The 16037-nt window shown below is 37.2% G+C and overlaps 1 protein-coding gene across 5 annotated transcripts in view; it reads right to left on the bottom strand.

The window, feature by feature from the left end:
• Positions 1 to 16037, bottom strand: part of aplp2 (amyloid beta (A4) precursor-like protein 2) — an 81510-nt gene that overhangs the window by 13710 nt on the left and 51763 nt on the right. For 4 of the 5 annotated variants that reach the window (XM_015384183.1, XM_015384181.1, XM_015384185.1 and 1 more), the window contains exons 4-10: positions 11085 to 11197; positions 7626 to 7843; positions 4441 to 4667; positions 4005 to 4172; positions 1744 to 1877; positions 1388 to 1462; positions 935 to 1093 (exon numbers count right to left, since the gene is read on the bottom strand). In XM_015384183.1, coding sequence (XP_015239669.1) covers positions 935 to 1093; positions 1388 to 1462; positions 1744 to 1877; positions 4005 to 4172; positions 4441 to 4667; positions 7626 to 7843; positions 11085 to 11197 — 1094 coding nt within the window. The remainder of the gene's footprint in view (positions 1 to 934; positions 1094 to 1387; positions 1463 to 1743; positions 1878 to 4004; positions 4173 to 4440; positions 4668 to 7625; positions 7844 to 11084; positions 11198 to 16037) is intronic. The other variant, XM_015384186.1, reaches the window with a different exon arrangement.

Raw genomic sequence — 16037 nt, 5'->3', positions numbered from 1 at the left:
AACAATAACCTGGTGCATGGAGCAGAAAACACATTTTTATTGATTTTTTTAACATAATCCTGAAATTTGGAAGTAATACTATTTTGATGACAGTTAAAAATTTTGCTTGGGGAAAAAATAACCCTATTAAATAAAAGGAACTTATAAAGGAAATTATTATTTCAACAGAAGATTTCTAGATTGCAATTTTATTTTCAGTTCTTCATTTAGAAACAAATACAATTAAATTAGTAAATTAGATCTTCTGTCTTTTTTGCTCTGATCTTTTTTTTTCTCTGATCATTGATCTCAGCCAATAAACCTCTAACCTGGGGAACTATGGGCTGTTTGTGATCCTTGGAATGAGCAGTTCAAGAATGATACTAATTTTCGGAGCAATGACCTGTTTGGCATTTCAATATATTTTGACCAAAACTCCTTTTAAAATGTAAAATATTAGGAACAACTGAGTAACCAAAGTAAGCTACCCCCATTTATTAACTTTTGGTTCATATATTTATATTTTTATTTTTTGTGTGTATACTAGCAATTTGAGCTTATATATATGTGTGTTAAATCTTTATACATACAGCTGGCAAACACGTTGACAATAAAGTGTTTTGGAAGAAATTCAAATTTAGTCGTTACCTTTTTTCTTAAAGATTTTGTTTCTGAAAATAATGATATAATGAGTGACTTTGCAAAAATCTCTCAAATTAAAATGCATCCAAGGGGCACAGCTGTTCTTTTTCTATTCATCAATTATGTACAATTAGTCTAAAAATGCCTTGAGTAATTGATATGTTCAGAAAATCTGATTATTAATCTCTGTTTTTTTTTTATGTCTCCTAATTTATTGCTTCCATACCTGAAGAAACCCCCCGATTTTTTGACTCCTTAATACTAAAGAAGGAGAGCTGAGCCTTAAACTGGGGTAAATGAGGGCTCTTCTTACCCTGGGAGGGTCCGCCTGCAGGGCAGCCAGGTAGTTCTCCAAGGCTATGCGGCGGCGGTCGTTCAGCATAGCCTCCACTCGGGCGAGGTGAGTCTCCACCAGCTGCTGCTTCTCGCTGGCAGCCTCCTCCTCCAGGGACTCCACCATAGCTTGGAAGTGCTGAAAGCAATGCCGCAAACATTAACAGATAAGGATATAGAATGGCACTCATTTTATTTCCATTAAAGTTCCAGCCTTCCTGCCTTCAGGCCATCTAAAGGGAGACTCATTTAGACATCTCCCTACTTAGACAATGTCCTAATTTAGAGTTAGAGTGGTAAAGATAGAGCAGCCAGGAAATAGGATAATTACTGGAGCAGAGACTCTGAGCCTGTGAGGTGTCATATCTGACCCAAACAAAGTGACAAAGGTGGAGGATGGGGGGGCTCCCAGAGGGAAGGATCTGGGACTTACCTGGATCAGCGTCTGTCTCTCAGCCTTGGGCAGGTTCTTAGCCTGCCGCTCAGCCTCTTCCCACTCCTTCCTTACCTGCAGCACAGACATTTGCAGAAAATCAATTTCATTTTCTTTTAGTAAAAGAAAGAAAAACAAGAAAACTTTCTTTTTTTGGTAAAGGATAAGTATGGAGAATTTTTACAAGTCATTATAGTAACTTTCTAAGCTCCCTTTGAAAAATAGAAATGCAACACCGCTTACAAAAATAAAAACTAAAGTTTAACTTTGCTGCTTTAGTAGACTCTCTGTTTCAAAGCAGAAGATTTTTAAAAAAGCCAGTAAGTGCACTAATTGTACAGATTTGGCCCGCTCACCCTCTCCATGCGATTATGGTGCCTTATCTCCAGCTGCTCCTTGGCCTTCTGGAAGCGGCTGTGCTCTTTGTCGTCGGCAGGAGTCTCAAAGTAGATGTCCACATCGTCGGTGGGCTGAGGAGTCGGCGGCACAGCTGGAAATTCAGAAAAAAATAAAATAAAAGTGAATTTGGAAAGTATTCACATAAAAAGAGATGAAGGCAGACAGGAAGACAAAAAGAAACAAATGAAGGCACAGCGAGAGCGAGGGAGCTGAAATGGGGGAGAAAGATTTGTTACTCAGAAGCACTCCTTTCATTGGCGTTCCTCCACCCACAGTAAGGCTGATATGTTTTAGGGAATCTGACAGTCTTTCAGTTCAAATTTTCCTTCATCTCCTCATCGGCTTTCAGCTGACAAGCCGTGTCTCCGGCGCTAATGGAAACATCACCGTTTTTGACAGTTGGGTGGACAGGGGCGTTATAAGTTGCCTTTTTTTTCTAGGTTCTTCACTATAAAGTCTCCCCACCTGCATCAATGCAAGTCACCAAAACAACAGCGCCACCGGGTCGAAAACAGGAACAGACCTCATCACGTCGCTAAAGCATCAAAACCAGAAGGAGAAAGAGTTCCCGCTCCAAATGCCTCTACTTTATAGTCTTCCTTTTGCTTTTAAATGTAACAAAATCCAGTTGGATAACTTCCTGAACTATGTTTGCCCTAATAAAAGTGAATAACATAAAAAAAAAATAAAACAAAACAACAAGAAAAAACCAAAAAAACAACAGATACATAACGACATCCTGGTGGATTTCTATAAATAATGGCAGTGCTCTGTGAGCAAAAGCAACAAAGAAACATGAAAAAATGTTACAAAACAAACAGACGGGGAAACAAAAATGACAGGAAACATAAGAATAAGGGTTGAAAGCATGCATGTAAACACAGACTTTAAAAAAGCAGAAAAAAAAACAAGAAAAACATTTTTAATATCAAGCTGGGGCTCAATGTATGACTGGGTCAGAGTGTTGACGTTACCCTGCAAGCTATCTTTCTTTGTTCTACTGAGGTTTTAGATGCAGAAAATAAAAACAATCTATTAAGACTTTACATCTAGCGTGGTGCCAAGTAAAGATCTAACATCATAAAATATGTTGGGATGTGAAAAGAGTTTAGTTTCAGTTTAAGGTAATACCTCCACAGGTTTGAAAATGGGCTTTTATGCAGGTGGATATTTTATTTAAGGTAGATTAATCTGTGTTTTCTAGTTTACAGTCTATTTTAAACAACTCTAATCTGAGAAATGTAAAACAGTTCATGTACTCTACTTTACCCTGACTTGTTTGCATTAGATGCTAAATTATGTAGAAGTCTTCTCCTGCTACCTTTAACAAAAAAAATCCTTTAGATCTATTAAAACCTCTGTTAACTGTTGTTCAGTTTAAGGATATAAATGAGCACCTATGCAGCTTGCGACTACTGTTAACATGAGTTTTTTCTTCCTTTTTATAGATTTAAGCTTTTAAGTTTTTAGTTCTATTACTTTTTTTTAAATATGAAAATTACTGCAGTTTTTCAGTGTTTCATTTTTTCCTAGTTTTGCACTTTTTCTTCGACATGTTTGAAATAAACTGCTTTATTATTTTGTTCTTCTGAAATTTGTTAACCTTATATTTTCAACATGTGTGTGCACTGTGCACTCTAGCATTCAGACTGTTGTTTTAATTATATTACACTAGAAAAAAGGGTTTAATCTAAATGAACCTCTTAACCTGATAACATGAAGACGTCGCCTACATTTGATTGCAAAGGATTTACATTTATCTATTAATCTGTCTTGCCTGTAAAGCAGGTTTTTTTAAGATACAAGAAAAATTAGCTCAATCTTTTTTAATAGTAATATCCATAAAATATAAACAGGTAAAAATATGTATGATGAAATTAAAGCTGCTTTGAAAAAAAATCTTGGATAATAAAACTAAATTTTATGATAAGGAACACTTTATAAATGTAGTTAACTATTAGAAATTAGCATTATGTGAGTCGAATGTGTTGTTCTAAGAGTTGGGGTGTAAAAAGAAAAGGAGAAACAGATGGAATTAAATTGGTGTATAGAAGGTTAGATGATTTTAGAAAGTATGATGAAATCATTAGTGCCCAGAGGTGTGTGAGTTCTTCTAAATCAGAGAAAAGCTAAACCTAGAAGATCCTCGGGGGTTTTCAGGCCGACAGACACAGAGAGGAAGGCGCAGCCACACAGGCCTCCGTCACGTCAGACTTACTCAGGCGTTTGCACACAGCCATGCAGTACTCCTCGGAGTCGAAATTGTTGCGGTTGCCGGCACAGCCACCGTATATGAAGCGAACGCACTTCCTCAGGCTGACGTCGAAGTGCCAGCGAGGCATGGAGGCACGACAGGGGCCGGTCTCAGCCTCCAGAGTGCACACGGCTGCCGGGGGATAGCTTTGTTAGATCATCAGGCCTCTACAGGCCTCAGAAAGCTGCCAGCAAACACTCATCATGACTAAATCTACAACCACGGCCAATTAAAAATAGTGGAGCAGCCGGTTTTTACTTGATCAATGGAACACATAGGGCAGGGTGACCTGAAATGTACACTGATGAGTTGTGAATTAAGGCAAATAATAATATAACTTTGAGCCTCCATTTACAAATTAACAGAACATATGTGATAATACTGAGAAATTATTAATTACCTTTTACTTCTTCTAAAATCTTGTCATCATCGAGTTTCTCTGATGATTTGCTGCTTTCTTTCCTCTGCTCCTCATCATCTCTGTCCGACTCCTCATCTTCATACACATAGTGGTACTCCTCCTCATTTTCCTCCTCCTCCTCCTCCTCCTCCTCTTGCTGCTCTTCATCTTCATCTTCATCCACAGGCTCCTCCTTCTGAGTGGGTTCCTCGTCCGCCGGTGTTTCACTGAGATATGAAAAAAGGATGGAGGATATAAAAATAATCTATGTTTAGATGAAAACATATATCTGCCCTTAACAACACAGCAGATACTGTGTTAATATTTCATAATCATGATCTCAATCAGTTTGCATACATACAGAAAATCCCTACAGGACACAAAGGAAGTCATTTCAAAATCTGGGGTAATGGACTGCATCTTTTTGCTTCTGTTGGTTAAAAATAGCTGGACCAATTATATTCTGAACAATATATAATGAATCCAAAAAAAAATTAAAAACAATCCACTGGACTCTGTTTCCAAGTCTAAAGACGTTTTGCTTCCCATTCAAGGAGAGCCGAGGACCTCGCCTATTCAGCCAGGCCAACAGTCCCCTTTAACAACCCCCCTTTCAGACACTTAGACAGGTATGGGGCATTGCAGGCTAACCGTTCGTCCGTTCCAGTTTGCATGTTTTCAAAACAAAAACAAGGCTTTGTTGAGCTACTGTATAAAACCTCAAACTCAATGTTATTCTGGACATTTTGAATTGAAAAAAGTTCCAGGATGGGAAACGGAACGTCTTGAAATTTGGAAACAAAGTCCAGTGGAGCGTTTTTAACCTTTTTTGGGAATGACTATGACCCGAATGACTGAGAACCTTCACCAACGATAAATAATGATGTTTTAGACTCCTGTATTGAACTGTTACCATTTACAGGAGCGTTAGACTGTACTACATCACGCCTTATGAACTATAACCAGTGTTCATGTAAAGCACTAAAATTTCATACCAAATAATTGTTTATAAGGAAGAAGGAATGCATTCAGCCAAAAGAGACCTGCTTCATAAGAATTTAAAATCCATCTTTGACATGTTTACCATAGATGACAATTTTGTTTTTCTGAACCTTGTACTTGGTAAAATGCATTCAGAAAATAAATGATCTCCTGGACATTAAATTGGGTTATATAACCCCATTATATTATAGTCCCCAATGTTCAATACTCTGAGCCTTCACTGCTGCTTTTCTGTTAAAATGGATTAACTGTGGCCCTAGTGTAAAAAAATATTACTAATATTTGGGACCCTAAAACACTTTATAATTCTGTTTGATTTTCCAGCCCGACACCCAGAATTTCAAACTTTTGATTAATCAAATGCACCACAACTCCTGCTACTTCACAAAAAGCCTGACTCTGTTTTTCCTGCAGCCGATACTGAGCAGCCAGGACCTCAAAGAGCACCAGGTGTTAGATTACGACGCAACACCTGTGACTCCATTAATCTGACATCATCTTGGCATCACGGTAAAAATAATAACTTCTCGGTCTGGATTTAAACTTTGAATGCTTTGAAGTATGAACTTCTCTGTCCTTGACTCCAGATATCAAGCATCAGTTAGAAGTTGCTACTTTTCAAGGTGAATTAGTGACAGATATGTCATTGCTGCAGCGGTTTCACACATCTGAGCCAGGCCACAATTTTTAACGAGACAAACACAAAGCTTAGGGCTCAGTGGCTGTATTTTCAAATGTGTGTAAATAAACTGAATGTGAGAATGTATCAACAAGTGCTACTGTGCATCAAAGCAAAGCAAGAAAACATTTTTCATGAAGGAAGAAGGCAGACTTAATTTTTGCCATTATACTGCCAGCTAAACTTCACAGCACTGTGCAATAAATGACATTAAATTTGACCAATTAATCTATTCTTCCAACAGGGATATGTACAGCCTGATATGTATAACCTTTACTTAAGGAACATTCTTTCGATCCAGAAAACCTGGTAAATTATAGACCTATATCTAATCTTCCTTTCTTATCTAAAGTTCTTGAGCAAATATTTGCTAAACAAGTTTGCGATCACTTACACCATAATGAACTTTTTGAAGAGTTTCAGTCTGGCTTTAGAGCTCATCATAGCACTGAAACAGCTCTGGTGAAAGACACAAATAATATTCTCATGGCCTTAGATAATGGACTTGTATCTGTGCTCGTCCTTTTAGATCTCAGTGCTGCATTTGATAAAGTTGATCATAATAATCTCTTAGAAAGACTTGAATATTTTGTAGGAATTAAAGGAACAGCACTAGACTAGTTTAAATCGTATCTATCTGATCGATTTCAGTTTGTTCACGTTAATGACAGATCTTCCACATGCTCAAAGGTTACATGTGGAGTACCACAGGGATCAGTGCTAGGACCAATTCTCTTCTTTATATATATGCTACCAATTAGTACAATTATTAACCAGCATGGGGTTAATTTCAACTGTGATGATACTCAGTTATATCTGTCTATAAAACCAGATGAAGCTAACCCATTACATAGATTGCAGGCATGTCTTAAAGGTTGAGGCTGCAGCTCAAACTGAGCCTGGTTTCTTCTGTTAAAAGAGAGATTAGCTTCTCTATTGTCGCTGCATGCATGCTTGGCATGTGACATTGCTGTAGCATCAATGATAAATAACACCAAATATCAACTAGGGCCACAAGCTCATCCAGATGGGGCTAAGCCTGCAAAATCAATGAGTCGATGCAATCCTCTGTTTTTTCCTAGATAGAAAACATTTTACTGATCTGACTATATGATCTAACAAAAAAGTATCTGTAAAGTGCTCTGAGATGTGTTATGAATAAACTAGACTAAATAAACTAAATTAAATTGTATCAATGACTGGATTATACTGGATTATATTTAATCATGACTAAAGTATGCATATCTGTACTGATTTTAACTAGTCACTACTGGTTTAACTACCAGTACTGTATTAAATTAAACAGGAACAATTTTAACTTTGTTGAACTATTTGCCATCATCTCCAGGGTAATTATTTAAATTTGCAGATGGAAATTTAACACATAAAACTAGGATGAAATAATTATCATTAATTTGCACACTGTTATAAAACTAATGTAATCCTGTTTAACTTCTTCTTGCATGAAGGTTTAATGGATAAAGATGCAATCAAAGCTGCTGACCTCTCCTCCAGAGCAACACTGTCACTCAGGTCGATGTCCTCGTTCTCTATCTGCTCTTCTTCGTCATCATCCTCCTCTTGGGAGGGCAGGGAAGAGGGGGCCGACTCCCCGGAGCGAGAGGCAGGGCAGCAGACGTATTCTGTGCCGTGGAACTTGTCAATGTCGCAAGGCAGCAGCATGCCATAACTGTGAAGCACCATGGAGCTCCTGGAACAGGCCTAAAAGAGGGTCACAGGACTACTGTAAAAGATATAAACACCCTTATTGTTGCCATTTCCTCAGTCTGGAGGTCAAACTGTTTCTATAAAGTCTGGTGTTTTTAAACTGCTCCTTGCTTTCCTTTTTATTTCCAGAAAAAAAAAATTGCATTTCTATCCCCCAACCAAACACCTGAAATGAATAAAAACAGTGCTTTGTAAATGTGCTCAAATATTTTTTGCTCTCTGCAAAGGGACCACCACAAGTTAGTTTATAAATAGGAAATGGAAATAAAGTTTGGAAACATCAACATGAGAAAATATGAAAAATACTGCAAATTTTCATTCAACCTTCCTGATCCCATACTTTGGCCACCCCCGGCTAAGATACAGCTGTTATTCTTTCGGAATAAATCCCTATCTGTGCAAAATTGCACAAGTTTGGTTAGATTTGAGAAAAACATCAGTGAACATGGGTTTTAGAGTTAATCTGTTGATTTAGTCACCAACTTTGATTGACTCACACAATAGATGATTACACTTTGTTTCTATGGTGGTGGTTCTGGTGGTGTACTGTGGGTCACGGGGCTGCATGAAGATGAACCTCCGTCCCCGACTTGATATTTTCATAGACACTTAACAGGTTTTCTCTCTAACCTGTTCTATATTTAGTTCATCAACTTCTGATCCATTTTGACCAACTTCCTTGCTGATGTTGAAGTAAAACATTGCAAAGCATGATGCCACCACCTCCGTGTTTCACTGTAGCTACGGTGTATTGAGTACAAGTTCTTCTTCACATATAGCTGCTTCTACTAGAAGCAAAACAAAACGTTTTGATTTTATCCAAAAAGATCAATTTCTGTTTAACATTCAGCAAGTTATAAGCTGAATTTCTCAAGGTTTTCTTTAAACAACAGCCTTCTCTTTGTCAATCTATGAAAAAAACGTCATATTTGTGGAGCGTGTTGCTAACGATTGCCAACTTTCCAAAGATTCTCCAAGGTGAGTTGCCATGCTACCCTGCTAATCTTTTCGACTCATCCGACGTGTCCCTTGCGTTCCAGAGAACGTCTAATCAGGTGATTTCTGTAGGAAATTTGTTACACTGAACTGTGTTTTGAAGATACTAAAGTAAAAGTATCAGTTCCTCTCCTAACTTTACGTAGCTGTGCACAAATATCTGTTGGTCTACCACAGGAAATAAAGTCTATGGTTTTAATGTAACAAAATTTTGAAAGGTTAGAGGGGATTAAACATTTAGCATTGTCCTGTATGTTAACTATTCCACATTTTCACAAAGTCATGTTGTTCCTTAGGTGACCTGCTTTCTTAGAACATGTTCCCTCTTCTAGCAGCTGGAAGGTATCAGATACAAGCTCAGTTTGAAACTCCGCCAGATCAGAGCAGGATTAGCTGCCCAGAGCAGGTTGCCAAACAAAATTCATTGTTTCCCTGATTTGTTTCTCAAATTTTCCCCACTATAAATGCTTAAATATAGTCATACATTGCATTAAACCATGTGCTGAAGAAGATGGAAGCAGAAGTTTGAGGAGAGCTTCTGTCATGGTCAAAATGGGCTAACTCTGGAGCTTCCTGAGGGGGATTAGCAGCTTCACAGCCGCAACACTAATCTGATTAGAGACTCTCAGTCAGCTCTCTGATCACTGAAACTCCAAATCAGTGAAAAAATATATTCAGAGGCAGGTGGAAAATAAAAAATTGACATATTATGGATGTTTGGGAAATTTTTGCATTTAACATCTAATAATTAAAATATATTCCTTTTTAAGCAGCCATCTATCATTTTAAGGTTCAGAAAAAATAAAAATTTATTTTGTGGGTCCTAAGCTTCATGTGGATGTTTTCTTTGGTAAACTTTTCTTTCACCTGTTGTTTTAAAAGTAAAGAAATATTTCTTCTTTATCTCCTTCTAAGTTTAACCTATGATTAAAAAAGAAGGGATATTCAATTCTACTTCAAAAGAAATGCAATAATAAACAGAATTCTGTCAATTAGTCTACTAACTTTAGAAATCTAATTTATTGTAGCTACCTCCTAATATTGACTTTCTAGCGAATAGGAAACTTTTCCATTAGTCACTCAAAGCACTATTTAGAGGCAGTGAAACAGTAAAACTGAAGCTTTTCAGTTTTTCAAAGCCGCCCATATTAGTTACAGCTACTTGAAATGTTGACCTTAAAAAAACCTTCAGGATAGCAGAGGAATGGACCCACAGGGTTTAGTGGGTTTAATATGTAATGAAGGAGTGCAGCTAGTTTATTAAGTAACCAAAGTCTTTCAGTGGAGAGGAAAACTCCCTTTTGACAGGAAGAAACCTCTAGGAGAACCTGGCTCAGTGTGAGTGGCCATCTGCCGAGTCCGACTGGGGTTCAAGGAGACAGAAGCAGATGAAGACATAAACTAAAGAAGTTATTAGGCGCTCAGGCCCTGGCAGAACTCTTCGATGTTGTGAATCAACATACACTTGGAAGAATAACCTAGAAAAGGATTAGCGTACTCTTCCCTCATGGCCCAGACACTGGTGTTGGAATAACCCAGAAAATGAGTTGGACTGAGAATGAGGGAGGAGATGGAGGAGAGATTTTATATGAATACTAAATAAATGAAAAGATAAACATTTCTTTAAATCATTTTGGTCTCTCATGTACCAACACGTCATGTATTTAATCCATTTATCTTTAAAAGTGTACTGTTTAGAACAGGAGCTAATTATTGTTAAATTAAAAACAGAAATGCATTAAATTTAACATTGAGAAATTTCTTATTTCAATGTACTGAAATGTGATGTTTTTTTCTGTACATTTATAAAGTAAGAGATTTGATTAGAATGTTTAAATAATAATTAAATTCAATATCAATCCTTATTTATTCACTGATTTATTCTATTGATCGTATTTCTGTTTATGTTCTGTTCCAAAATTCTTATTATAGAGGAGAGAATTAAATCCCAAACGTTTTATTGTGTCCCTGTAAAAACTTTTATCTAATTATTTTAGACTTAATTATGCAATCTTGATGAATCTTTGACCACAACAAATCCAAGACTTTAAATGAAGACTTAGAAAACTGTGTCAGTGAGTTAAAAGTATAAACTTCTCCTTGAATCAGAGTGTGACCAGGCAGATAAAGGTTTGGAGTAAATCTCTGAAGACTTGCTGCTCCTGCCTCCCTCTTCTGACAGCTTGAATCCCCTCTGACAAACTTCCCACTTCTTCCGATGAAGCGGCCCCCGCCTTACCTCTTTGGCCACGCCGTGCCACTGCTGGTGGCTGACGCACATGTCCTTACGCTCCTTGTGGAAGAACTTGCATTTCTCCGGAACCAGAAGAACGTCACTTACAAACTCGCCCACTGAAAGAGAAAAAATGTACACAGACCAATATGGCTGTTAGTCACAGCACCAATCTGTCTCACAGAAAAATTCATTCCTCTAAAACATTGCCAGAGTTGAAAGCAATACATCAGTTGATACGACTAAAAAGGGATGATGAGAATATTCAATAATTCATAGCTGCCTCGTATTTTAATTTTCTCCACTGAGGAATAAAAGACGACATTTGACATTTGCACCTGTGTGAGTCCAAAACTAAAAGGGATTATCCTTCCTGTTTAGCTGCATCTGCAATCAGAAAGGCAGTGGAGAAAATCCGTTTTCATACTGTGACTCTTGTTCTGCAGTCAAAACTCTTCCTGGGACTCAATGATATCATTTTCTTGATGATTTATATTCAGCCATGTTTTATTCATGGAGCAGGAAGATGAATCCGGAGGAAATAAATGGCTTGAAAGGCATCTTGTGGCTCTATGAATAGTTTCAGGCTGAAATCTGCACAGATCTAAATATGGAGCAGGGGTCCTGATGAAGATGAAATGGTTAGCTGGCATGGAGACAGGCTGCTGAGGTACTGTACAGAGCCTTACAGAAGTAGCCGGTCCTCTTGGCTTATCTATTATTACATTCTATCATTTAGTGTTTTTCAGTCTTATGATCTTCAATCTTGTAATAGATTTGCTAAAACAGTTCATGATTGAGAAGTGAGATTATAAATGCATGTAAAAAAAAAATACAAAAATAAAAAAAAAAATTTTATTTGGTACTCTGGAGTTATGGAGCCACCATGCCATCATAACGTATCCTTTTTTCAGGTGATCAAATGCGCCATTTTAATGCTTTGTCTGTAGGTAGTAATAAAAAATCTAAAGCAAGAATGATGTTTCAAGAGGTATTTTTGACAGTTGACTTGAAAATGAATTTTAGGTATGAGTCTGTGGGTTTAGTTTTAAGTATTAGTCCAGTGAAGATGGGGCTAGTAAACAGAAGATGTGTGTGAATCCACAACAACAGCTCCTTGATTCCCAATTTAGGATGGCTCACAGAATATTTATTTTCGGTAATGATACGTAAAAGAAAGTTTGATTTTATAAGGTTAGATTCGCCGGACGAGCGACACGAGGCAAGCACTGTGGCACAGGCGGTCAACACAAATCACATCATTGTAGTATTGTAGTGCTACAAGTAATGATTATTTAGGAAATCAATTTATCTGTTGATTATTTTTTCAAATAAAGAAGATTTTTAACTTAATTACACCAGGTGAAACTCAAAGTTATCCACTTGAGGAGTTCTGGATACAGCATCTTCACAAACGGAAAAGTTTTTTTTATCTTAAATGAAATGTTTACACACACACACACACACACACACACACACACACACACACACATACATATATATAATTTCTTTTAGATTACTGCTCTAAGTGGGTTGTTCTGTAAGCTAAAGGCATATTTTAGAGTCTCTATACTCCAGTTAACGATTAATTGATTACTAAATTAGTTTAGGATTATTTCCATAATCCATTAATCATGATTAATCTCATTAATTGTTTCAGCCCTACATCGGTTAATAAAGTCTACCTGTGAGCAGCCTAGGAGTCTCATGAACTGCCAGTATTTTCTGTACTGTTTTCTGTAAGGCCTCAGAGGCAGCAACACATTATTAAGCAAGGGGCGTTACACCCTGAAGACTAACTTTAAAAGTCAGGGACAAGAACAGAGAGAAGAGTAAGTCTGGGTGGGGCTTTGAAAAATATCAGAATCTCCTTATGTTCCCACCAGAGCATTGTCAAATCCATCATCTTCAAATGGAAAGCGCATGATACCACAGGAAACCAGCTAAGAGAGGACCGCCCACCTAAAACTCACAGACAGGGCAAGGAGGACGGTAATCAAAGAGGAAAGATGAATACCAATGCTCACCCTCAAGGAGTTTTACAGCTAAGACAGAGTTACCTGTGCATAAGAGCACAATAAGCCACAGAGCTAAGCTTTATGCATGAGTGGGGGGAAAATAATAAGCAACAAATCCCATCATTCCAAGAACAACAACTTAAAGGTTAAGTTTAGTGGTGGCAGAGTCATGCTGTGGGGATATTTTTTAACAGCAAAAAAATGAGTCAACACATAATGTTGAAGCAACAATTGAGTTATTCAAGGGGAAACTAATTGGAACGGCCTAGTCAAAGTCCAGATCTTAATCCAATTGATAATCTGTGGTCAGACTTAAACTATCCAAAATGTTGGAGCTAGAGTACTTTTGTGAAGACCAATCAAAAAAGTACTGCTGTAATTTCTGCAAAAAACCCCCCAAAAAAGGTTAGATTGCAGATTACAGAAATTATTTTCAGCAATACATGCTAGTTTTTTGTGTGTCCTATTAGTTGTTTGCTTCACAATACACAATATAATCCTTAGTAAATGTATCGGAATGTTCTGCAAATTAAATGTTGTAAACTCTCAAACAATCCATTTATTTCTATATTGTGAGGCAACAAAACATTAAAAATGACAGGAAGGTAAATACTTTAGAAGTTAACAGTAAAGATGTCAAAAACAAATAGAAAAATCAAGCAGAAGACAATGGATGGACATGTGAGGGGCTGAGAATTTTCACAGAGTAGGCAGAGGCAGAGAGAACTTCTTATTTAGTGGCTGGCCACAACCTTGGACTGAGGGAACACTGCTAGAGGTAAGGAAAAACCAAAATGGCCTTAAAGGATGATGGGGAAGGCTGTGTTTTGGAAAATGAGAGGGTAGGATAGGAAAAGGAGAGAGCTGGAAATAGCAGAGGGCTCAGCAGCTGCTTCTAATCTCTGTCTGGGAGGTACGGTTACAGAAACAGACAACATGTAGACCTGGTGTTATCCTGCTTTATATCAACCACTGATGCAAAAAACAACAGATTGCTTTACAGATTGGGAAACTGTCAATTATTAGTTTAGCTATCCTGCAAATAATGTGTCTCCAGCTCAACAGGAGGAAGCCGTAATTTTCTATCATTGCTGATAACATGTCATATTTTAATACATTTAGTAAAGAGGGTTGTAAGCAGAGGTGTACACCTCCAGAGACAAATTCCAAAAGTTCTTGGTCGGCTTTTGTATCTTGCTTCCCAAGTTTATGATGGTATAGAAGAAATTGAAAAGTGTATTTTCTAATCAAACTTCATCCTAAATAACATCTTTCTTTAGCTTCAAAACACACGAGAGCCTGGGTGCAATTTGGAGGTGTGTGAAATTCTTCCTGACTGGAAGTTTTACTCTAGATTTAAATCCTATTAGCAGGGGCTCCTGTACATGATGTATTGTTAACTGACCAGGAGATGGCAGATTACTGCAGCCACTTGTTCAGAGCTTTTTGATTAAGATCAGAACAATGTCAGGTCACAAAGCACATAGTAGCTGTCTGCCAAGAGCTTTAGAATAACCCACTTGGAGTGCTACCAGTCTGCTGTGGTTCTGATTCAGGTTTTAGCCTTGACATGACCCAAGCATGGCCAATCCTGCTCCAGATATTCTTAATACCAGACCAGCAAGTTCCTCCATGTCTGACACAGAAGCTGAATCTTCTGTAACTAAAGTAATAAACCACTCTGGAGGTTTTGTGTATTTTCAAAGCAGTTAAAGAACTCTGATAGGCTGTACTGCCTAACAGTAAATCTGGGAGGTTCTGGAACCACATCTGGCTAAAACAAAAGAAATAGTGTCTTTTTTAAAGGAGGACAGTCTGGTGAAAGAAATTATTAAGATGTTCCAGATCTGAACAAAAAAAAAGACCAACACTATCATAGGACCACCAGAATTTTTCACCATCTGAACAATGTTATTTTCACAAAATATTATGTTGATTTTTTCCAACAAGTAGCAAAGTTTCGTTTTTATCTGGTTAGTCCCAACATTATTGTTGATGATTCTTTCTAAAAAATGGGAGGGGTTTTAGGGTTTTTTTTGTGTTGTATATAACTAAAAATCCTGCATTCTGTAAATATACCTAATTTTCTGCACCATCAACACCAAGTAAAATTCCTTGTAAGTGCAAACCTGAACATGAAAACGTCTTCTTGTTATTGACTCCTAAATGTTTCAGAGATTTCCGAGTAACAAAATAGCAAAATCCCCCACAATTACTGAAACCTAATGTGTGCATTTCTATCAAGTATAGAAAAATAAGAATAGAAGTAAATGTAAAAGATATGTCTGATATAGCAATGCTAATCTCTGGCAGCAGTTGCTTCTCTGTTTTGAATTGAAGCAATTAGACACAAAAAAGCTGACATTTTTGCATTATTATTTAAGATTATTGTACCATGTGAGTCTTCTTAAAGGCTGTGCTTAGAGAGAACCAGATAAACTGTTACTCAGTTAATACTGTTAATACTCAGACTGATGGCAGGGATATTAATGTCTGAGGTAAGAAAACAACAAATGTTTCTAAATCTGCAAATCTGCAGCACGGTCTCTATAGTCTCACTCAATAACCTCTCAATCTATTCTTTTGGATCAAAGTGTTTGTGAGATCACATGACTCAGAGTATTGGAGTTTCCTTTTCTCACAAACTCTAACTCCACCAAAAATTACAGACTGTCATGAAAAATACGAGAACAGTTGATTTTTGATCTTCTCTAATTAGCTGCAATATGGGTGAGTAGCTGTTTGACTTTCTCATTATAGATTAGGCAGAAATTGATCACACCACCAGGAGTTTTCTAAAGCAATTTTTAAAAATCAAACCATCTTCACATAACGAATAATAACGTATTATAAACTCCCGGTTTCACTTTAAAACAAGCACAACTTTTTTCCCTCTTTTTCAGCATTTTTATCTTAACTCATCAGCCCCAACTATCATTAT

The sequence above is a fragment of the Cyprinodon variegatus genome, unplaced genomic scaffold (genome assembly GCF_000732505.1).
Source record: "Cyprinodon variegatus isolate N-32 unplaced genomic scaffold, C_variegatus-1.0 Scaffold306, whole genome shotgun sequence".
NCBI classification, from domain to species: Eukaryota; Metazoa; Chordata; class Actinopteri; order Cyprinodontiformes; family Cyprinodontidae; genus Cyprinodon; species Cyprinodon variegatus.
The sequence above is the reverse complement of the archived record's forward strand: the minus strand, read 5'-3'. Positions and strand labels throughout refer to the sequence as shown.